General features: G+C 40.9%; 1 protein-coding gene across 5 annotated transcripts in view; it reads left to right on the top strand.

Moving 5' to 3' along the window:
• SLC25A24 (solute carrier family 25 member 24) overlaps positions 1-15,445 on the top strand; it is a 29,864-nt gene extending 14,419 nt beyond the window's left edge. For 4 of the 5 annotated variants that reach the window (XM_009470677.2, XM_087734601.1, XM_087734600.1 and 1 more), the window contains 6 exons: positions 940-1,098; positions 1,441-1,593; positions 2,734-2,841; positions 4,529-4,696; positions 5,533-5,683; positions 6,365-8,850. In XM_009470677.2, the coding sequence (XP_009468952.1) occupies positions 940-1,098; positions 1,441-1,593; positions 2,734-2,841; positions 4,529-4,696; positions 5,533-5,683; positions 6,365-6,543 (918 nt within the window). In that variant the 3' untranslated portion in view covers positions 6,544-8,850. Of the gene's footprint in view, positions 1-939; positions 1,099-1,440; positions 1,594-2,733; positions 2,842-4,528; positions 4,697-5,532; positions 5,684-6,364; positions 8,851-13,071 lie in introns of those variants that run through there. The other variant, XM_087734599.1, reaches the window with a different exon arrangement.
• The last annotated feature ends 9,578 nt before the right edge of the window (positions 15,446-25,023 follow it).

The following is a 25,023-nucleotide window of genomic DNA, read 5'->3' as shown; positions in this document are numbered from 1 at the left end:
TGGTCAGTACTTATCAGTTATTAAAACATTCTTGCTTCTTTATAGGTTTAATTTATGCATAATATTGGCTTTGCATTATCTACAGTGTATTTTGTCTCATATATCATGGTTATACATTCCATGAAGAGCAGAGACTATGTTTAAGTGATATGTGAGATTCCATAGCCTTATGTCTTGGACAGCTTTATTGCTAAAGCCTATAGTAATGTTGTTCTTTGATCAAATTGAAGGGCAATACAAACATGCACCTCTTAATGAAATTTCAAACTTCTATAGCTGAAAAAAGTTATTAATGTGTCTTTCAGTGTATCTGATGATAAGAAAATCTATAAAGCATTAGTCAACCTTGTCATTTTGTAAGATAATACACAGCAGTTACTGGAAATAGAATATTCTGATATATCAGCTATAAAAAAATGCTACTTTAAAATGTTAGGGGGGGGCGGGAGGAAGGGGAAATCCCACATATGTGTGAATAAATTACCATGAGAGAGAAATCTCTTGTTAGCATCCTTAGGAGATTACCGCACTAATCCCAGAAGGCTGTCCAGTGAAAGGTTACCCGCAACATATAAGCATTTGAGCTTTAGTGCTGGCTGTAAAGGTCTACTGATCATGACAGAATGTCTTTCTTTGGGCCATACTCAAGGCAGAAATTCATCATAATTTTTAATGATGATGGTGCAGTCTTTGAAATGGTGGGTCTGTGGTGTTATTACTCAATATCTATGTAGAAGTCATTAAAAGTTGCTGTTTATTGAATAGCAATCCATAGCAAGTTAATTTATAGAATGTAAATTAGAGAGATTTTTAATTTTTAACTAGCATTTTACTTACATATTCTCAGGTCGTAGGTTAATTTGGAATTAGAACTGGTGATAAAATTGAGATGATGGAATGAGATAGTTATTTGCACATCTTTGCTTTGGATTCTAATAGGTGTTGGATATAGGAGATAGTTTGACTGTTCCAGATGAGTTCACGGAGGAAGAGAAAAAGACTGGACAGTGGTGGAAACAGCTGTTGGCAGGAGGAGTGGCTGGTGCTGTGTCTCGGACAGGTACAGCACCGTTAGATCGCCTTAAAGTGATGATGCAGGTAGGTGTAATGTTCAAGAACTTCTTAGTTTCCAATGTATCACTTCACTTTTTAGAGAGCTGTTACGGTAAACTGATGGCCAAATGCAATATCTAAATTCTGGAGGTCTAGTTATGGTTTGACAATTTCCATAGTTTGTGTTCATAAAAATTGTCCTTTCCATAGTCATATTGGCAAAAATGTAAACAAAATATTATAGTACTTGTGCCACTAAAATAAGATTTTTTTCAATAGTGGATGTGTCTTTGCTAGTTGATGTATTTAAGCAATTTGATGCTTGGGTGATGAGTTTTACAATCTAATCAAAGCAGTGTTCTTTACTGTGACTTTGTTTTTTTTTAGGTTCATGGTTCAAAATCAAACAAAATGAATATAGCCAGTGGTTTTAAGCAAATGTTGAAAGAAGGTGGTGTCCGATCCCTCTGGAGGGGAAATGGTGTAAATGTTGTGAAAATAGCTCCTGAAACAGCTATTAAGTTCTGGGCTTATGAACAGGTAGGATGATAAATCAGGAATGAAAATAATGGTAAAAGAAACACTATATCACTCTCACTGTTCATTATTCTTACTGTTGTATTATATAGGAGTTCTTATCATGGTTGAGGATTTTGTCACAGTAATTTAGAGTGACTTTCAGATTTTAAATAGGCTATTTATTCTGTTAATACAGTATTTGGTATTAGGCAGATTTTGCTATTGTATTATAAGCAGTGTAAATAAACTAAATCTGTCATACATTTTAAACTGTCTTCCAGTCTGCATAGCTTTATATGGAGTCGTGCATTAATATCTAGTTTGTTGCTTCGAAGTGACAACCGCCAAAAACGTCGCACTTTACGCTAGCTGAACTTACACAGGATTCTTTTTAAGTCAAGTATCATGGTGCTATGTAAGATGCCCTCAGCCCGGATTTCAGAGTTATATTTACCTCTGAATCAGCTTTAAGCATCATGTTAAGGCCTAATCCTCCTTTGGAAGATGAACTCCAGTTCTGGTGTAGTTAAATGATCGTGCTAGTGCCTCAAGTAAGACTAAATGAACATATTGCACATCTCTCTACAACTATGAAATAAAAGCAGTAAAAAGTCAAGTAAACTTTGGGATATCGGAAGACTGAACGACAGATTTGGATGTAACTTTGAGCACATTATTCCTTACTCTTGCTCTGCCTTTTGGGAGCTGATGGCACATTCTTGCATGATGGTGTCTGTCTTGAATGAAACAGTATATACAGCTCTCTAAGTGTCTCTGTGAATGTGCTAGTTGATCTTTCATTCTTTGATTGGAGAACTGGATCTGCAAGGGAGTTGGGTTCCTCTTTGTTATCTGGCCGTAGTGTGGGTACCCTTGTGTTGGCTGTTTGTAGAATTCCTGACAGTACTGTGGGTGGCTGAGGTGTTTAATGTAAAAGGATTCTTGTGGGCTGGAATGTTTATTGTATTCTTGAGAATCTTTGTCTATGGAGTTGCAATGAGTATAGTGCTAAATTTTTTGGGTTAGTAAATGTAACTGTAAATACATGAAAAAGTAAGTACAGCTTGAAAAGACATTTTGTACTGTACTCCTGCATCTCATAGTAACTCTTGCTACTCCTAAAAAGCACATGATGTTTATTTATGTGTTTTAACTATACAGTATAAGAAGATCCTGACTAAGGATGATGGTAAGTTAGGCACCGTGGAAAGATTTGTATCTGGTTCTTTGGCTGGAGCAACAGCACAAACTTCTATTTATCCCATGGAGGTAAGGAACAGAGAATCTGCTTCCATTGGAGACTCTGCCAAATGTCTGGTTCATTTGCAAAGTAAAACCCATTTTGCTCTTGAAACTATTGTAGGAATTCCTCTACATTGTTACATCCTAATTTATTTTTTACTTTAGACTTCCTTTCAGAATTCCAGTACTAGGCATTTTAGAATGTTCTAATTGACATTTGTCTTTTTTCTATACATTTGGATGTATAATATTGTCTAAAGTAATGTTTAAATAAAACCTAGTTCAGGGAAAAAAATAATCCAAGAACGCATTTAAAATTAGGTACATATTCCAGTTATTTTCTAAATTGGGCATAAATCTTTTTCCTGCTGTAGGTAAGCAAGGAATGGTCTTTTCCGTAGCAGAACTGATGAAGTTCTGTTGCATTATGATTGGGAGCTGGGTCTGATTAGGACATCAGTGAGGAGCGAGAATGTAACAGCTACAGTTGAGGCTGGGTGGATTAGCTGCTCTTTCCTCTCTAGGACATATTTGTATGTGGTACTACATATGTCGCAATGTAACTAGCGTTACTATATTAACTGCTCTAGGGTAGCTATTTCACACCTGCTTTTTTTTAAATAGAAGTGGGATGTACTTCCTTTACTGCTGGTTCCCCAGAAAGTTTATCATCTTGTGCAAATAACTGGAATATATGTCGGATCTGGGGTTAAACCAATACCAACATCAAGATTTGGAAGTAATGGAAAATGTAACCTAAATACCTTTTTCCTAGGGAGGGCTGTCAGTAGGAATAGAACTTAGCTGTTTTCATTGCTGACGGTGATAATGGTCTCTTTAAATAGCATCCTTGCTGTCAGAGCTGCTGAATCCCAGCTAGCCTGAGCACAGAGATGGGTTAAGTTGCAGAATAACTGAAATGTTATGTAGATCATCTGGATTATACTGATCAATGGAGACAGGTGAACTATTCTACAACAAGATGCTCTGATCTTCCTAACAAAGACATACTACTGTCCTAGAAGTGTTTTTTAGGGTGTTTCTAAGTAAACGGGAAAAGTAAAGTGTCAGGAAAATCCTGTGGAAGCTGCAGTCTTATGAGGCTTTAAAGTAGGCCAAATTCTTGCTCAGGAAATTCCCTCTGTGGTTTCTTTTGGATACTATTAAAATTTCTTTGTCCTAAGATGCTGTATAGACTTATTTGCATTATTAATCAGGTGCGGGGTTTCAGGAGTGAGACACAATCTTTATATCCCTTAACTACCTCTCAAAGGCTCGTGCTTTTTGAAAGATTATTTTCTTAATATGCTTTGCGGTTCCCAGATCAGAAGTGTGATCTGGTAGTATGTTAATGCTCTCACTTGTTCTTTAGCTAATGCTTCTATTAAATATCGCCCACACTGTCGCCTTCAAGTTGATCAAAAATCTGCCTGTTTTAATCAAGAGAAGAAAGCTAAAATGCAATTTAAAAAGGCTAATAATTTGTCAGCTAGTGTATGGTAGTATGCGTGCTACTCTGCTTTAATGATAAAAACTGAAGAAGCCTATTGCTAACAAAGCCTTAACAGTAGTCAGCACAAAGGAGATTTGAAGTACCAAAATGCAAAGCAGTTCCAGACAATTGAATAAGCAGAGAAATAGTGTGTTTTCCTGTGTTTATAAAATACATTAATAAATAGGTATGTAACTAAGGCTACTATTTTTTCCACTTTAGGTTTTAAAGACCAGATTGGCTGTGGGTAAAACAGGGCAATATTCTGGGATGTTTGACTGTGCTAAGAAGATCTTAAAAAGAGAAGGTGTAAAGGCCTTCTACAAAGGCTATATTCCTAATATTCTGGGTATAATTCCTTATGCTGGGATTGACCTTGCTGTTTATGAGGTGAGTTTAGATCACTGAATGTACCTAGCTTTCATTAGTTAATTTATGACACAGGTAAATATTCTTTAGAATACCTGTATCATTAGTTAGATTTGTAACATGCTTGTAGTGTTACAGTTGCCTTCGGTTTTTGAAAAGGGTAAATGAGAATTTCCACCAATCTTACTTGACTTTAACGTTTTTCTTTGTCCGCCCCTCCTGGAGGAGTGCTGTGCCAATGGGCCTCTACATGCAACAGCAGAAACAAGAAATCTACTCGTAAGGCAGGATTATGTAGACCTTGGCAATACAACATGCTTGCATACTTAAATAACCTTCTTGGACTGGAACATACCTGTTCTATAGCAAATGTGGGCCTTAAAAACCTGATATGACATTCATATTGTGTTAGCTATCCTGCATTTATGATATTTAATACATTTTTTTGCCTGATTTATAATTGGATTATAACAACCTGAATTCCTTGTGTATCTGTGTATGTCACCAGAATTCGTTGTGGCTGATGTATAGTTGCTGTGAGGAGTTTGAAACGCTGCTCTTTTTCCTTCCAAGAGGAACTGGCACCTCTTACACCCATGAGCAACTATTAAAATGTTTTGTCTACCTTAGATGCTAGGTGTTGCTTCAAAGTGTGCTAAGTAACTCGGATGCACAGACTAGGTTTTTTTTTTTTTTTACTCATGTGCTAAGGTGTTTACCTGTGCACTTTAAAAGTAAGCATAGTGAAATCGGTGCTTTTCAGGATTGAGCCCGTAAGATTTCTTATGACTAAAGATGTATTTGTTTACTTTCTTGAATGCAAATCTCTTGTCTTATTATTATTTATATCTTGGCAGGTCTTAAAGAGTACATGGCTAGAACACTATGCATCAAGCTCCGCTAACCCAGGTGTTTTTGTATTGTTGGGATGCGGTACTGTTTCCAGCACATGTGGGCAGTTAGCCAGTTACCCTCTTGCTCTTATCAGAACACGCATGCAGGCTCAAGGTGAGTCCAGTTGTACTCAAAATGTTTCTGTGTGGTCACGTCAAAATCGTATTGTTTGGGATAGCTGTAGCAGAGAGATGGGAATAAAAAACCCAACTTGGAAAACCAAGGACTTCTCTGGAAAATTCTTCTTAACTTTGAACCCTTCTCCCTATTACCCCCAACATTGTTCTTCATCATGCTTAATTAAAATGTAACATTTCAGACACTAGTGCTCTGTGTGCTCCAAGAGCCGTGTTCCATACAAGACTACCAGACATAGAGCTCCTGTCATAGTCTGCGAGCACTTTTCTAAAAGATAGAATGTTTCCTAAATTTTGGAGGTAAAATGAAAAGGACTTGCATCATCCTGTGAAGGCAGACAGCAATGTTTGCTCTGGAGGACATTTCGTAAAGACAGTTTCATAGCTGAGATTTTTGCCTGATAGGTTTGTGCACAGACTAAGGATAGGAGCCTAGATTTCCAAAGGGATGTAGATGGATAGCGCTTTTCAGTGGGATTTAGACACATGGATATCTCTCAAATGTCTGGGATTAGAGAGATCTCCTCTCTGTGAGGACTCAAGTTTTAATCAGTGGCCCTAGAGGTGATAGTAGGCTCACCACCCAGGTGTTTAATACTTGCTTAAGAATTTTAATATTACTAGAACTGTTGTATAACACATTATCTTTTTGTTCTAGCCTCAGTGGAAGGAGCTCCACAGCTAAACATGGTCGGTCTCTTTCAAAGAATTATTGCTGTAGAGGGAGTCCGAGGACTTTATAGGGGCATAGCCCCTAATTTTATGAAAGTGCTTCCAGCTGTCAGCATCAGCTATGTTGTATATGAAAAAATGAAGCAGAATTTGGGAATAGCATGAAATGAAGAAAAAAGGTGAGATGCTTCTACTGTTGTTGGAAACACCAGAACAAAAATGATTTCTCAAGTAATCTGCTCTCACAATTAGAGACAGATCTTTGTGGAGAGATGCTGCAACTTCTACTTTTGCCCTGAAGTGGGAGGAAACTTTCTTAAATGCTAGTTCACCATTTCTAAACAGATACCTATATTGCACTTTAAAATGTCACTGCGTTTAAAAAAAAAAAAATCAAGAAACTATCTTTAAATCAACCATATGTTTATATTTTCAGGAAATCATGCATATATTACTCATTGGCTTTTTTTTTTTTTGTATTTGTCTTCTCTAAATGTGTATTTGGCTTGGATCAAACCAAAGGTAGGAGAAGTTTATACTGCCTTGATACTGAATATATGAAAGTGACTTTTTGTTTTGTCACGCTGCCTATACTCAAACAATTCACAGGCAACATTTTGCACGCCTAGAAGTAAGCACTTACTATTGTTATTTTTGAAGACTTCATGTTAAGTTCGTAAAAAATAGGATCTTAGATACAGACAAGGATGGAGTAACACATTAGAATGTAGCCCATCACCTTTATCTTCAGGCTAACCTTTTTTTTTTTTTTTTTTTTTAATTTGAAGAATAAGAGCCTGAGAAACTGCTGTTCCATGGTATCAGAATACCTCAAATGAATTTACATGGTATTTTTGTAATACAATCAGTGATTTTCATAACTTGCTTCACTGGACCTGCTTTTCATTGCACTTGTAAATGCTAGCACCGTTAACCGTGACAAACTTTGGGTTACAGCTGCACGTTTTATAGGATCATAATATACAGGAACAGAAAAATCTTTGTTACTAGATCCATTCCGCACAAGTGCAAGTTACTGTTTAAAAACAGGGTGGAGGATCCAGTATTAAGCTGATGGCGATTGTAATATAGCCAATAGCGGAGGTCATCATAGCTGCCTTGGGGAGAGAAATGCTTCTCGTTTTGGACTCTCCATTCTTTCCCTTACTCAGAGGGCTACAGTCCACTATGTGCTTTTAGCCAATAGAGGATTGCATTATTATGTAAAGGTTTTACAGATTTGTCATGTGAGATAAATCCTCTTTCCCTCAGTCTTCTGTGCAGGCTGGCTGTGTGTGTGAAACTCAGATCGTAAAATACCGAAGCATTTTGTCCAGGTGACCAAATGGGACTGCTGATCTCAGGTGCCCATCAGATTGATGTTAATAAAGCAAGGAAAGCACGCACACAGAACTTGTTAGTGCTTGAGAAACAGCTCAAAAAACAAAGCAGCACTTCCTCAATGTAGAAAGTAGGTATTTCTGCATACAAGTACTTCCAAAGTGACTTCCTTTTTTGGGGTGGGGGGGGGGTGGTGCCGCATTTCAGTTGCCTTCAGGCCTGAGCACTGAAATAGAGTAACGATTACTGCCAAACTCATTTGTTACTCTTTTTCTGCTTTCTGCAATGTCTTAATCTTTGTAAATTCGGGATTATCTTTATACTTATCTTGACCTTCTGAGAGCAATTGCTCTTAGACCACTTCTTGAAATTGGATTACTGAAGGAGAACTTTGTTCCTGTAGGGTCATTAAGGGTCTCTTTTAAACAAACAAATAAGCAAGCAAACATGGATAACTGCCTGAACCTCCCTTGTTCCACATGCAGAAGACTATTCGGGCCATCTTTTTCAAACAGCAATCAGATGTAAATCTGTGTTCAGTGCTTCCATGGCTGGTGTTTATTCTCCATAAACTGATATATAACAACTCCATAAAATTTGTGTTATAAAATGTTGTTTTATCAGATTTCAGAAAATGGCAGCTTTAGCTGTGTCTTTTGGCCTTCTCTTTAGGGAAACCTTGGACTTTGGACTCTTTGTAAAAAACAAAAAGTCATTCTATCCAAATCATCCATATGTACAATGCCTTTCTGATCTGAGTGTTTCTTGGTTTTGCCAGCATTCTTGTATCTTTGTGGGATTTATGAGATGAGTTCCCAATCATTTTGTTTGACTGTGACCAATGAGCAAACATAGTGTGTGTGTGTGTGATGCAGAGGTGACTTTAGCAGTGTCTATCTTCTGGACTTGCTCCATTTTGTTTATAGTCTGCAAGTGCTATTGTGAGTATTGAAAATTATGGTAATGATGTTTTCAAATGTTGAAAAGATGGGGTCTTTCAAATTTAATTTTTCATTATGTGCCTTTACGATGAATGTGTTCAATTGTGTATTCTTTGTTTCTTAAACATATGTTTACCTTTTTAGCTCTGTAAAACTACCAGTTTCTAATAAATGTTTGTTTCCTTATCTGGCTGGAGTGTGCCGATGTTTTTTTTTTTTTATGGCCTGATAGACAGATGACACTTCTTTATTGCACTCTATGCATAATAGTCAATGTAAAAAATGAAGGTAATTTATCTAAAAAGAAGTTTGAGACTGGCCTGCGCTTTCCTATTACAGTGATATTTGAAAATCTAATTTGAGATTAGTCGATTGTCATCCTGTTTAAAACTTGAGCTGTCTCATTGCTTAATAGAAGATGACATAATGTTTAATATTTTTGCTTGTTCATTGAACAGTATTACACCATGATTTGCTTCTGTGTATGCTGCATGACAGAACTCTTCATAATAAGGACAAACATACTGGCTTGTGTTCTTAATGTTTATCTTGCTTCGATGTTAATCTTACTTGTTAGTCAAAGGATCAATATAAAATCTTTTCAAGGTAATTGACTTAATTTACTCTGCATGTGTAGCATAGCTACCCTACTAAAAGCATGCTCAGTAGCCAGCTTTGACAATTCCTTATGATTTTTTCACACCAGTCCTTCAAATGTTAAAGGTAATTGTAGACAAATTAGGGAGGCTTTTCTTGTCTCTGTTTTCCTGCAAATACAGTTCTCGTAATGTAAGATTTAGAAGTTTCCTTTTAAATTATGGAAGAGGTGGATGCTGGGTGTGTGGTTCCTGACTAAATGAACAGTCTGACATTCAATTCTACTCGAGGCAAGGATGCTTTTAACTGGAAATTCTCCGCAATTGGGAAGGCTGGGCTGTGAATGATCTCTCTCACGGTGATCAAGTGGTAAGGTGAGCTCTTGAAGATATCTGAGTTAGGTGGTCCCCCCCATCCCCTCCAAAAAGAAAATCTAAACTGCTACAAAATGTAGCACGGGTATTTAAAATACTGGTTTCAAGTTAGTCTGTTGGGAAACTGAATTCTGCAGTCTTTACATGAAAGACTGGTCCTGATAAGATGCTTTTGTGATGTTTGGGAGTTATTATACAGGCAGCACGTATGATGTATGATGTTTGGCTTTTGAAACAGCTCAGATCTGTAATGCATGTCGTACTGTTATTTCTAACTGCTTGCAACTACATGCAGCTTGTATTAAAATAACACTGAGGCAGCAAAAACACGTGGACAGGCAATCTGTTTAGGACAGCATATTTCTCTCCCTTACAGAAATATTATTACTATCATTCTGAAGTTTGTTGTGTGTTGGCCAAGTGAAATAGAATGCTAAGCAAGTATCTCAACTGTTTGTTTAAGCTTGTTGCTTTAGTTTCTAGTGTATTCCACCAATGTATTTTCATAATCTGTTGAAATAGTGTGTTTCCATAATGCATTCTGAGTTCTTAAATTAGTGGTGATGGATTTGTAGGTCCGCTGTCCCTTGTCTTAGCAAGTTTCGGACTCAACATTTTAAATTCTCCAGTCCAGAAAAATCTGTTTAATATTTTTCAAAATGTACGCAAAGATAGCGTGTGTAGATCATATGAAAAATATTGTGATACAAGTTGCTACTGCCTCTTTAGTTAATGAAACTGAGGCATGAAGGGGATGTAAATCATGTAGCGTCATCAGTAAGTTAATCAGAGGTTCAGGAATTGTGTATTCACATCCAAACTGATCCCTAACCACTCTTAGCTTTTCTGGGGTGTTCCGTGAGCAAATGATTCTTCCTATGCATAGGCCTATACATAAGAGACCCAGAAGGGAAATGAAAAGCTTTGTTTGTTTTCCCTTCAAGATATGTCTGGGGTGACGGCTATTCAGTAGCATTAACACTAGAAAACACTGCAGAAATGGCTTGGACTTTAAAATAGGGCTACCAATGTCTGTCTGCCCCTCTTGACCGCGGTGGCCTTCCGGGCCGGGTGCGCCTGCTGTAGGGGCTGCGGCAGCGTCGTTCCTCGCAATGGCGCCAGCCCAGGCCCCGGCTGCCTTGCGTACTGGCGCGTGGAAGTGCCGTGGGGGACGCCGGGTACTGGAGCCCGCTCGGCAGCCTGCCTTTCTGCAGAAGAACACCGGGTGCTGCCGTGCTACCCGGGTGAGGCTGGGTGGGGACCTGCCTGGCACATCAGCCTTTTGAGGCTCAGCCTGAGGTGACTTCTGTTCTTCGCTGCCTCATTTCAAACCTCTGAGCCAGCTGCACTGGCTGGTATGCCGCAGAACGCATCGGCCGCTTTTCTTTCCCTTCTAATGTGTGAAGGTTAGAGAAGGTGTGGCAAGAAGTGCATTGCAGTATGTGATGCTGCTACACATAAACTACTAAAATATCAAGAATGTCTTAACCTGTGGGCTGTTTGCCATGTGAGGAAGTATGGTTTCTAAATGCTTCTCCTTCTGATGTCTAAGTGGTCTTGGGGATGGCTTCTAAGGCTTACATTAAAACAAGATACTGATCTAAACTGTATATTGTGGAGAATGTAAGTGGTGAGAACTGCATATTCAATACAAAGAGTGATTTTTGGAATATTGGCAGTCTTGCTGTGTGAATTATGTCTAGCTTCTAAGCCCTCCTGGTGTCCGAAAATGCATAGAAAAATTACTTCTTTTTTTGTCAATATTTGTGCAATTCAGGGTAAAAATTATTTGTGTTCTGGCAAATGCGTGCGTATTGTGCACCTAAGCTCTTAGACTTTGAGTCTGTTTTGCTAAAGGGTAACAAAGGAGCCTAGTATGTAGTATATAGGTGTGTAAAAAAAACCTCATAGTGTGTATGCACACATACGTCTTCCCATATGTATACCTATATATGTATAAAACCTTTTCCTCTCTGCACCAAGTTTGTGCATCTCCTCTGTGCAGTAGCTGGAGCGGCTTCCAGCACGGCCTTTTACTTGAACGCTCTCGAAGCAGTGAAACTGCTGTCCCTGCAGACCTTTCCTCTGCACGCTGAAGGTACGAGACGGAGGAGAAGTAGCCAATAGGTTCTCTTAAATAATGTGCCAGTGGTACTCAAGCTGAAATCCAGGATGTTTTTGTTCCCTCTAGGCTCATGTAAAGCAAAGTATCTAGTATCCATCCCGTTGAAGTAGGTGTAGGCAAAAAGCATTGAGTTGAAAGGTGGGAGTATGGTAGATGAACTTTTGAATGGGTACTCCTGCCATCTTAAACTAAGCCCTTTGCTAACGTGTTTGACCCGTAGTTTAGCTCTTGCTAAAACACTGGTATGGAAGTGCACTCTCTCTCTCTCTCTCTTTCTCAAATGCCATATGTTTTTAAACCTTTATTAGCTTGTGTCGTGCATGAACCGGTCTCTCCCTGAGGAGCCGCAACAGCCCCTCTGTCTCGGCTGTGTTTGGAGGATATGTGCCCATGCAGATTGAATTCGAGCAGTGCCACCTACTGTCGTGTTGTAATACCGATTGGTGAGGGGGAATGGCTTTTCTGGACTGAACTTTTGAGTTTATTCCTTGGAGTTACCTTTATAGCAAAGGAAAACCAGTTTCTAACAGCGCAGGATAAACCCATCTGAGCCATACCGTTAGTGGTGATTGTGGCAGTGTGACCTAACACAACGCGTGCGAGCAGATCACTCGGGTGTGAATTACAAAAAGCAAGAATCGTCGTCTCTGCTTTGGGTGAGGTATGGAAAGAATCTATACGGTGTATCAATTGACGTGGCTATTTTTACTTTTAATGAAAACCATTTGAAATAGAAGATAGAGTCTCTATAATGTTATTTTCTTTTTGCTTTCATGAAATGATTTTTGTGTGTCGGTGTCCTTCAGTTTCTCAGTAAGATATGCAGGCATGGTGGATCAAGGTTCTTTAACCATTCTTACCAGCATATTACTAAAAACTGGTTGGTATGAAACTTACCTGGTTCTTTTTGGGGAGTAAAAATGCGATTCTGTATTTCAATATTTCCTAATTATGCTGGCATCAAGGTCCGCACTGAGCGCGCCATGTTTGCATTTCACAACGTTAAAACGCCATCTAACTGAGCGCAGGTAGAACGTTTCCCGTGGTTGCTCACTAAGCGTTACAGATTTCCCCACTACGTCGTGGTGCAGCCACTGAGTTGTTTTGTGGACACGGCTGCTATGCACTTCCAAGTTGAGCCAGTCTGGACGTAGTCCAGCTAGCTCCAGCACTGCCCCATTCATTTCCACCTTTGGACTCCTTAACAAATGCCCTTCTGTTTACCCTGTAACCTAACTGTGTGTTTGACACACCTCCAGGCTCCTTAGCCTCTACTCCCCGCCCAATCTAATACTCTAAATCTGTTTTGTTGCAGGAATTGGGTTTGTGCCTTTCCTGCTGTAGAACCAAGTACTCCTTCACCAGTGTACTGGCGGATATTGGACAAGTTAGTGATCATCATGAGTTTCACCACCCGCTGGAACAGGCTGGGTCCTGGAGGCCAGATTCCTGATCAGAGTGAGCCCTGTCAGGTCCCTTGGGAGATCTGGAAGTTCAGGAGGTTGTTCATGTATGTTCACCGTGCTCCGTGGAAGAAAAGTTTCGCATGTGCTATCAGTGGCAGCTGGCCAGTTTGCACAGCCACAGCTTTCTCTGAACACCTCAAATTTTGTATACAGTTGGGCTTAGCACCTTGACTTCCATGTTCAATCCTGGGATTATTTCTTTGTTCTTTTCAGCATCTTACTTCAGTTATTTTGGGAAAGTAGAGACATGCTTGAGCAGGGTTTAAATAACGCTTTGCTCTGGGAACTATTGAATTGCTGTTACCGCTAGCAAAGGGTCTCTCTGATGGCATGTTCCTGCACCCTTCCCTGTGCTTCAGTACCGTGTGTGAAGCAGACTGGTAATGGGGAGATTTTGCTTTCCCTACTTAAACAAATTCCTGAACTTTAACTGGCTTGCTGTGTAGATACAGCAGCCTCGACCTCTTCCAGCTGTTCCACTCATTGCATTGATACTTCTCTTACTGCGGATTTGTGTACGTTTGCATGGCTCTGGCTGGGCACCTACTAGGTTAACGTAGCATATAGCTTTGTGGATTTTAAAGTCGGCACTCCTAGCTCATCTTTTATGACCTCTTCTGATAATTGCAGGCCAAATAGCTTCATCGGGTTACTGCGGTGTGTGCCTGTCTGTCACAGTTCCTCCAGTGTAAAAAACGCTAAGCAAACGTTTGAAATAGTTTGGGCCTGGCAATAATTGACTAGAGGAGGAGAAGTTCAGAGGCCAGGTTACTGCAGGGATGGTTTAATAGGACTTGGTTTGCAAACAGGATGTCTTACTAGTCTTGGTGGTACAGATTACTGTCTCAATCCTGGCAGTATCTCCAAAGCCATCCTTCTGAAAATAGATGCGTATAAAAAGTGTCACCTTCGTCCCATAAATACTAAAGCTAGCAATTTGCATTTTGGATGGATCTCGGCCATAAAGGTTTCTACTGTCAGCTCCAAGGTTGCCTGCAGCATATAGGGAAGAGCTACGTTTTAGAATTCCTTTCTCAAGTTTGTACTTCTTATTTCTCACTAGCTGGACAGATTTTGCAGAAGTTTCACTTGGGAAAGAAGAATGAGATACAATTGCAAATTTTGACGGTGATGAGGAAGGATATAAAATTCTGACTCATCCGTCAGCACAGTTAGCTACTTCTGTTATCAACAAGATGATGTTATTCTTTTGGGATTAGGAAAAGGTGGTGCTATGTGGGTGGAAAAGTCTTGGGTTCCTCAAAACTCCTCGACTTACTCGTACAAAGCCTTCTGCCTCTGGCATGGCAGCGGTAATGGGCCCTCTGTAACCCACCCTCATTACAGTGTCTGTACTAACGAATGAGTGACAGTGCACACATCTGATCCATCTGACGCGTAGATGTTTAATTTTGCATTTGCCAGCCAGCCAGAGTTTGGCAGAAGATTGGTTTCTGTGCAGCAGAGAAAAAGATGCTAGTGTGATGTTGCACTTCTCCACGGGGAATTGGAGCGGGAGTAGGAGCACTTCTGAATCAGTCACGACACTGCCATCCCCTTGAAGTTGTTTTGGCTTTGACATCAAATATTGCTCACGAGTCCCTTAAGGAGTATCTGGTTTTAGTTTGCTTCTCCAGTCTTCTGTGCTTTCTCTCTCCTAGAGAACAAAGGGATAAATGAGAAGATTTATTCCGTCTTCTCACTTGTTCCTGCAGACTCATACTTAATGTCCACAGCTTGCTGTGAGGCATTTGCTGGGCTGTAATGTAATGGCACTCGCACAGTATGACATTTTGGCAGGGAACAGCGAGATCCCGTAGACAGGGGAGTCTGGCAGATGGAGATTTTCATCTCGGTTCTGCTACTCATCTTACGTATGTCCTTTCTCAGCATCTCTGGGCCTTGTGCTTTCTTGTCGGTAGGCGTTAAGCTTTCTGGGACTGCCACCGCCCTGTGACAGTGCAGTCTGTAGCCTGGGGTTGTGCTAGGATACAAATAATATTCTGATTAAAAATGAAGACCTCGGCCTACAACAGCACTTGTTAAAGTAACGCAAACTTTATCCGCAGAGATTTTCTGTCAGTTCGGTGCTTAAGGAAATACAAGAACGTGAAAAGAAACCTGATGGAAGCAGGAAGGCAATCGTATGCTAAAAAAAGTTGATTGCCAAAGCTGCCTGCTGGGATAAATTCATATTAAAGATAGTCTTTCCTCTCTGAGAAGAAATTTGGCTTCCTGCTTGATTATTGTTTTTAGGCATTTCTCCTCGTTGATTTTTAATTGGCAGCGGTGTTTCTCACCCTTCCATCACAATCTCTAACGCTGCAAGAGCATGTACCTCTCTCTCTCTGGGAACCCGCTGAGCTGCGGTAGTAAATTTTGCTTTTCAAGGAAAAGAGAAGCACGAAACGACAGAGCCTAAATATTTAGAATATTTTGGTTGCTTGCCCTTCTGTCTTCTCTCCCTCTAAGTGCTCTCTGCCCTCGGAGATGTGGACCGAGGGGTCGTGCTGCCCTCTGCGGATCACAAACGATCGCACTCCGTTTTTGCGTGCCGCAGCCTCCCGCCCCTGGGCGGGTTTTGCTGGTTTTTCGGTGGGTTCGCGCCCTCCGCGGGCTGTGGAGGGCAGCGGCGGCCCGCGCGGCCCAGCAGAGGGCGCCCTCGCCCGCGTCATCCCCCTGCGTCAGAGGCGCGGGCAGCAGCGGAGGGGGGCCGTGCCTGCGTCACGGCCTCTGCGTCACGGCGGCCGCTCTGCGGGAGCTACGCGGCGCTGGGAAGGCTGCGCCTCGCGCCCCGCCGTCAGAACCGCGCTCCCACTGACGGTGGGAAGCAAGGAAATGGGAAAGGCCTCAACGAAAGGCTTAAACAAACAAACAAACAAACAAATCCAGGAGGATGCTGTTTGTGAATGACGTGGAGAAAATCTCCGAGTCGCGAGACGTCTGGCTTCGCGACAGCTGACGCAGCAGGCCGTGGCCCTTACGCTCTGAGCGCGCAAAGGGCTGTGCCGCCAAGATGGGAAGCGGACAAGAGGTGGAAGTGGGGAAGATGAGCAGGGGGAAGATGGGATCGAAGGGAGCGAATGAAACCTGAGGCTGGAGGTCAGAAAAATGTTCCTGACGGTGTAGAAAGCTCCCCAAGGGATTCCTATTGCTTGAGACACTAGTTAAAAATAGAATAAATCACATCTACTGCAACACGTATCACGGGCAGTCCTTTACTTCTGTAGGTCACTTAGGACTGAAATAGCCATAGACAAAGACAAGAGATTTGTAATTGTCCTTCAGCAGTCAGCAGGATAACGTCTTTCATCACCAGAATCTTGATTCTCTTTAAGTTTTTTGCCGGAGTTTGAGCAGCTGGGATGCCTGAGCTACACAGGCTAGAGCCTGAATGAAGCACGTAGGCAAATGTAAAGGCTCAAATAAGTGTTCCAGGCTGAAATCTTACACTCGTGGCCGATCACAGTAACTTCTCATGAGAAAGTTTCAGTGAATAATTTGATATTTCATTGTTGCTAGTTAAGTGTTAATATTAAAAAAAACCAACCAACCACCCTATGTAAATTATTTTTTAGTAATTCCGTATGTTCATCTCCCTTAATTACCCATTGTGACACAAGAAATAAGTCAAATAGATCTAAAATCCCAAAAGTTCTGGAAGTTTCCCAGATGCTAGAAGTTGACTTTCATGTGGTTTGCTCCATGTAAAGATACTAGGGCTGGAGTTTGCCATGAAAGCTGCGTGGTAGAAGCCAATGCTCTAGGCATCTCTATCCCCAGAAGCTGTTGCTCTGTGGAACTATTTGAAACTTGTAATTACAGGCTTTTTGTTTAACTTTCAAGTATATCTTATTAATACTTGACATATAAACACTCAAGGGATTTATAATGCAACTGTTGAGTAGGAGCCTTGCTTAAAAAATGACCAAAACTCAAGGAAAGCCTTTTGGTGGTGCTCATGGGCTCGTGCAGGTGAGGGCTTTACCCCAGTGGTTCTGTCTGGAAGTTGCTTTCCAGAAGGGAGAAAGTTACCTCTGAGCATATTGTCCTCTCTAAGTAACTGGGCTTCAGGTTTGAAGTTCTGAGTGTCTTGATGGCTTTCAACTGCTTGTACTCAAGCCATTCAAGTGCTTCCTTAGGGAGAGGATGCCGTGTGAAAAGCATGCCTCCATGCTCCAAACTATCCCCAGGAATGCTCGCCCAGCGCCTCAGCGGGAGGCTAGGGCTGGAGCGAGCGTGAGCCCCTTCTTCACCGTTATTACCGTTTTCTTCAGGCTGAAGTTCAAGAACCTGCTCAGAGGGTTCAGGAAGACTTACAGCAGGAGTAGCTGGCACGGGAATAATAACTTGTGTTCTTGAAGCAGTTTATCCACCATTGCAGCTGCCTGCTCTCTCAAGTTGCTCACGTGGGATCAAAGTGTCCTGCTTGTAGTTGGTGCTTAACAGCAGGGGCCGGTGCGTATTGTACGTATACAGTGATCAATCCAGTGCAAAATAAGAGAAACAGTTTGTAAGGGGATTTTACTTGTCGTCTGTTATACTTTTAAAGCTATTGATGTGCCACAGAGTGTTGGGGTTTTTTTACATTTTTAGGGATTGCATATTTTGATGCATCACCATCTGGTTATAGGATTAAGACATAAGCATAGTTCAGCTTCAAAGAGATTAAAAACTTTAAATCAGTAGTAAGTATTATTTCATTAAATTGTCTTAAACTGACAAAGCGAGGAAACTTACAGTGTTCAAGATTAAACTCGTAGCTCATGTTGTTGAACCTCAGTTTGCAGTTGTGTATCGATACCTAAATACAAATAAGAAAGTTTAAGGTCTTAAACTCCTAGTGAAAAAACTTAAAACCTGCAATGGAGACATAAAGAAGAGATGTAAAAATTTGGAGTGTTTCAAATAAGATCTTCTGCTTATTTTCTATATGGTTCTATAGGCAATCTGCTTTAAAAAGTGCTCGTTTTTAGAGATAGAAAATGAACATCTCCCAGCAGATAGCAAAGCTGAGAGACTGAAGCAGCCTTTCTCTTGTATCTGTGTACATACAGACATTTCAATATTTGTCTTTACACTGCTCATCTCCTGGTAATTTCTAATAGCTTATTTCCTAAGAACATGTCGGATGTTTTCCCTTTCTAGTGAAAAAGGCAATTTTGATTTACTGTGTTTTAAAACTTACTAGGGACCTTTGGAAAAGATTTCAAGCACTAAAGTGGAATGCGTTCAGCACCTTATTTGTCCTCCAGTAGGCACTGGCCTGATGAAGCAACTTAACCTAAGCCAACTAACACTCCTTTTCCCCAGTGCCCATGGTGTGCTCCCGCTGGGGACGAGTCCATGGGCTGAAAAGCCCTTTCTCTACAGACTAGCTCTACTCACATTGAGTCACTTTGGGCGAGTCTGGATGGCTTCTGCATGCAGATTGTTTTTGTGTATGAAAAATGCATGAATATTCCCTCAGGTGTTAATTAATGCAATTCTTAGTTATTGAGAACTTCAAGCAAAAAATCAGAAGGTTCTCAGTATTCAAATATACTCCTTATAAGTGTCTTGCTGAAAACCCTTTCTCCTTCCTTGCTATATGCCCATGACTGTACTATACCTTTGTAATGGGGGGAACTTTTTGCTTTTAGTTTTGCTTAGCTGGATGTAAAGTAGGGAGGGAGTGACTAGCTTGAAAGCAATGCCGTTAGTACCTGTTTGGGTGAGAAAGAACTTAATTTTTACATAGTCCGTATTTTCAGCCAAACAACAGGAAAGTTCCACTTGCCTTTCCTATCTTAGTATGACAGGAAAATGCAAAACTGTGTGCACACCTGCTAGGACTTAAGAAATACTAAATAACAAAATAATGTTGTAACTGTGTTACAATTTCAGAGAAGCCGACCTGAGTGGCTTGTTCGTATTCGGAGATTTACCCTAATTGCATCAATATTTAGTGATGGTGGTACGGATCAGCAAACCTACTAACCTTCTGCACACCCAGCATACTCATGCTAGCAGTGGACATGGGACGCCCAGACCATTCTGTGCACAGTGGGCTTGCAGGAGCAAACGCTTTGCACGGTAGCTCCGTGAACAGAAGCAGAATTACTATTTCTGCAACAGATCTGCAATCGTTTCAGTAGAAAGTTCTGAATAATGCAAGTCAGCAGGGTGTTTTAGATGGCAATTCCACCTTGCTTCTGTCTGAGAAATTAAAATGTGAAAAGAAACCCCTAATCCAGTGCTCAATAGCTTAATTTAATATGAACTCTTTTTGAAACTGGATGGCAAGTCATAGATAATGGTGATCAATACAGTACTTTTGCGGAGATTTTTTTCCCTCATCAATTGCCTGGGATGGCATCACTTCTTGCATTGTTATAGCAGTGCTTAAGCTAGGCAGCACCAGAGTTGAAGAGAAAAAGGCATGATGAAAGGAAAAGGAATTATATCTCTTAACTTTTTTTTTTTTTTTTAAACTTCTGTGTTTTAGACTGAGTTTATTTCCATCTCTAGGTTCAGGTGAGCCACCTGAAGTTTGCTCTATTGAGTTAGGATGTGAACAGGAGCTCTGAATTTAATTGCAAGTTACAATTCAAAGTTGCCTGGTTATTTACTTAAAGTAACATTTTTTTCTTTAATGTGAATATTGAAGAAATTTATTTCCTCCTGGTCCACATAGCAGCTGCCTTCAGCTTTACATCAAATACATGGGGTCTGAAGACTATCAGTGGAAGCCTCCCTGATGCCTCTGTCAATCTGTGGAATTCAAACTTTTCTGAAAACCATTGTTTCTAACCTGCAGAAAATATTTTAAACGGTGGCCAGTGTGCCACCTCCTTGTACATTCAGCCAGCTTTCCGGGTGAGCACCATCACAAAGGTCCTGCACATCAGTTGGCTTTCTGTCAAAGTCAATGTTATCAGTGGGAATTTAGGAGCAAAGGTATGTGTGCCAACAGAGCTGCTGCTTCATTTGGGCCATGTAATTCATGTCACTTAGCCAGACACCTATTACACTGCTCAGTGCTGGTGGCATCTTGAGATATGCCTGTTAGAACTAAATGATCTAGAGATTGAAAATGTTCAGTAATTGTTTGATGTGGACTATTTAGCTGATAGCAGTTGTCTGGAGAGGGATTTACAAGAAATGTGTATGAGTGACGCTGCTGTCTGCCTTCCTGAAAGTTACCTTAACTATGAATGTGAAGCGGGAGTGAGTTCGAGAGGTGCTTCCTTTGGCTGTGTTTGGCACATCCCTCCCTCAGGTGATGGAAAATAGGTATATTTAAATAGTTCTCTCTGTGTCTTGACACTGTAGATGATACTCAGAGATAAAGGCACTACGCATTTGATGATATTTTTGCTTGGTGAGGAGAACTAAAATGCCACTAAATAAAAATTCCATGAAAATAATAGAATTTTGAACTCCTACACTGCTTCCCATCTATCCCAAGCCATTAAGTTTTCCAACGGTATTTACATTAAAGGGCAAAATGGAATTGTGTTGTTACGTTGTACAGCAGACAGACGTTTTGGTGGATGGAGAAGTTAGGTAACTCTCCCAAAGTCACAAGAGAAGTTGGTGACCACCAGGAATAGAAGCCACACATGCTGACAGCCGAATCTCTGTGAGCCACAAGACCATCCTTCCTCCTGCACACAGAGAAGCAGCGGCACGAAAGGGAAGTACTTTCTGTGGTTTCGGAGAGGCTGTTCCGGTGATTCCGACATTATCAGCAAAAGGACACAAGATACTCTACTTCTACATGGAGGGCTGGCTGCAAGGCTCGTGCTGTAATTATTTTGTAATTTCGGCTGCTCTCAAACTGGACTTCTTTTCCAAAGACTGGCCAAATATTCCCCATGCAGGAGGAAGGAAGAAGGCCAAAGATGAACCTACCCTTTTTTGGAGAGAGGGTAATTGTTGAAGGGGCTGGTGAATTAAAAAAAAAAACCAAACAAAACACCAAATCCCCCCAAAAACCCCAAACCCCACATATAATGCCTATCCATCCTGAGGTGTGAAGCCCTTTGGTCTGTGTTGTACCAGGCACTCTTGAACAGAGTACACGGGCAAAGAGAGAGCTTATAAGAAGAAGAAATGGTAAGAAGACATGTTCTTTAGTGCCAACTTTTAAATCTAGCTCTGGCATAAGTAATGGAAAATATCGCAATGTTCAGCTATCTGTTTTATTAGCAATTCTCAAATACACTCGTTTTTTCCATGGTTGACACAACTTCCCAATTTTCGGTAGTCATCTGTCAAGCTGTCTTGTCTCCCCCCACCCTCCCTTCAGTCTGCACTGGTAGTAATTCCAGCAGCAACCAACAGCGTAAGTGATAACGCCATGTAAGCAGGGCTGGAGAAATAGCGATTAACTCTTAACAGCAGTCGTTCGAGAGAGTCAGCTGTCCGCTAGCCTGGATAATACTGGGTGGATGCAGCTGAACTATTTCGGACGGGGAGGGAAAAGGCAGGGAACACCGGCCTCCTGGCCCACGACACGGAATGGGTGCTGCATTGGGTGGTGGTGATGGTGGACCAACAGCTTTTCCTTCCTCATAAGTTCTCCAGAACTGGGGGCTAGATTGTAGAAGCATCAGGGTGGCTTCCGCAGAGCCAGGTCACAACCATATGCTGGGTTTTATCAATATTAAAAATTGCCTAGTCCGTATCTCTGTAAGTAGCGGAAAGACAACAGTAAAATAGCTTTATGTAGAAGTCATTGTTTATCCACAGAAATGTTTTGGGAGGTGAAGGAGGTTATTGGCCATTTTATAGTATATTAAATAAACAGTGTGATTCTGCAATTATTCTATAGTGTCGTCTTGGAATAAGATGGGAATGATAAAAAGTGGCATTTAGTCACCTGTCAATTAACATGAGCACTCTTTTCTTGCATACGCAACAGAAGTAAAAATATATATATATATTTAAAATCACTATGTAACATTAATATTGCAATACTGACCAAAGGCCTTAGCTAGGTTGGAGGTCCCATAGCTTTAGGTGTTGTGCAAACACTAAATAACTATTTCTGCCTTAAAAAGCTTACAAATGCTAACGGTCTTTTTTCAGACAAGACTTTCTGTGAGTGCAGAGAGGGTTCTTGCTCAGCTGTGACGAAAGAGTAGTCGTCTTGAAATTGTGAAGGAAGCAACAGGTAAAGTAACTGCCAGTGAAAATGAAAGTTGGAGAAACTGAAAGAGAAAATGCATTCGTGGAATAAAAAGCCGATGAGTATGAAAAAGCGCTGAGCGCAACTTGTTTCAGTGGAAATTTAGCTTATGCAGCAGCCGGTAAGAGCCAGAGACATTTGAGTTCCCGAATGTACCTCATGCTCTGGTTGGCACTGCAACTTCTGATGTGGGAGTCCAAGAAGTCTTCTCCAAAACCACCTGAGCACTTAGGCACATAGCTCCCCCCGAGTGCCGCTGTGGCTTTATTGCAGTGAGAGAAAAGAGACTCTCCTAAGTACTTAGGCCTAGATTTTTTGAGTGTTGGATCCCCGAGTCTTACAGAAGTGAATTCTTGGGCTGAATTAATTTCTCAATTCTCTGAATTCTTCAGCCTTTTAATACTGAGTTTTCAGTGTCTTACTACCAAAAAAAAAAATCTGTGCCTTACTGCAGCATCAAATTGGATTCATATTCACATACGTTCCCTTCTGGCAGCTTTTCTTCTGTTAACGTTGCTCTGATTAGCTGTAAAAGATTGAGCAGATATTCTTGAAATAGGTTGTTCCTAAAGGCCACTCTGATGGTTAGCGTCTTATAGTATGGCACAGCTGGGAATGCCAATTTACTCTTGTAACAGATTGACCAAGGATCAGCTGCAGTATTAAAAGGTTAGTACCCAATTAATTTCCAGTGACTTGTTCTGTAATAAACTCAGTGTGTTGATGTGGATTTTCAATGTTTGAGTGTCTTTCTCATTTACATAACATTTTATTTAAAGTCTAGCTAAAAAACAAAAAAATCCCTACATTCTAGTAGTTTATACTATGCCATTAAGAAACACTTTGATTTTAAACTTATAATTTGTATGATGATATATATATTTGGACACCTGGACAATAGCTCTAACAAAGCAAACAAGCCACTCTTAACTAACAGGTTGCAGTGCTGCCAACCGGAACAAATGAGAAATGTATGGACTCAGTAATAAAAAAAAAAAAAATCAACCAGTTAATTTGTTTTCAAGAATTGTTAACATTATTCAGTCTTACTTATTAATAACCTCTGGACCTACAAAACTGAATACGGCTTTTATAACAATGTTTGTCTAGTGACCCTGCTGTAAACAGCTATCCCTGTAGCATTACAGATCCACTTCTATCTCATTTGCCAAGTGCTTAGCTGCTATGTGATTAAACTGATTTCTAACGAACCCAAGACTGTATTCTGTGCCAGTAGAGAGTTAGCAAAACTCAGAAGATGTTAAGAAAGCTGCAGGTAGTCTAAGCACAATGTCTCAAGGAATCTGAGAGAAAATGAATTTGGGTGAGGATTTCCTGACTAAACTTTCAATACTGTCTCTGTAGCAGTTTTTAGTCCTGCGTTCTTCACAATATCACATATACTTAACACAGCACAGTAATTAGGTTCAAGATAGGCCACTGTTTATGGGACAACAACAGTAGCATTACAATTCTTATCCTTTAACTCATTAGGTGTATCAGCGCCCTCATTCCTCGCTGCCCTCTCCGTTCTTCAGAGTTACGGAGACGAGGGCTTGCGTGGGGCTTATGCACCAAACAGCAAACTTTCTGTATAGGACTTGGTAGGCAGGAGATCTGGCAGTCTGCAGTGGAAATTCTTTGTCCGGTGTCTTGAATTCTGCCGGATCTTTTTCCGCTGCCCTGGATACAACAGCACTTTGACGTTACTTTGGATTGTAGCCACGGTGGATGCTATAACTTTTTCTCCTGAGAAAAGATGGTGTTTTCTGATCAGTTCTAGTCAGTTGTTTAATGTTGACTTTTACATGTAAAAATCAATTATGCAAGAAAATTGAAAAACGCCTTTGCCCTCAGAGTGAGACTATCTTTCTTTAGACTATGAGCAACACGAATAGGAATCATGGTGTTTGTCTTTTGGCCTTGCGAGCTGTTACAGTGTCAGCAAGAGTTACGAAATGCTTGAGCTGACTTTGTACCGTGTCCACGGCCTCTCTGTGCCCAGTACGCTGTGGGTGAACGGTTACAGACCTTCTATGGATGCTGCAGCGGCTTCTTTTGGACTGCAAAAACTTGTGCCAGATCTGCTCAAAATAATTTAGAGAGTGCTGGATTTGCTCACTTGTGCTGTGTGTGAACAACAGATGAAGCTGAGTGTGTGCCTTTCCCGCAAAACCTAGAAGACGCGTTGGTAATTTAGCAGGTTTTGAAGCACTGGATATTGCGCTCACGAGAGCCTATGTTTTTTCATCCTTTAACCGACAGCATCTCTGGTTCACGTATGACAAGAAGCAATGCTATTTGTAACCATGCGCATTTGCGTGCCTTTCTATGGGTTGTTCAAAAAAATCTGCTACTGGGGGGTTGTTTTCCTTGTTCGCATGGCTGGCTTGCGAGGGCTTTAGTCGCTTGCTTCAGGTTTGCTGATGCCCCACTTTGCATCTAAAACGTCTTGGCAAAGAGCATGAAGCGTTTTTCCTCTCCTTCCCTGGAGGCTCTACGGAAGCTTCTGCACTGGCTAAGCCTGCCCTTCACCATATGTTTAAAAAAGAAAAAGCAATTACCCCTGTTGTCAGGCAGCCAGCGAGTAATGTGCATCCTTGACTCGGAGAAGGTTCCCAGCTCC

The sequence above is a fragment of the Nipponia nippon genome, unplaced genomic scaffold (assembly GCF_047370975.1).
Source record: "Nipponia nippon isolate SJK-2023a ecotype South Korea unplaced genomic scaffold, ASM4737097v1 scaffold_5, whole genome shotgun sequence".
NCBI lineage: Eukaryota > Metazoa > Chordata > Aves > Pelecaniformes > Threskiornithidae > Nipponia > Nipponia nippon.
Note: the sequence above shows the minus strand (reverse complement) of the source record. Positions and strands in the feature narration are given on the sequence as shown.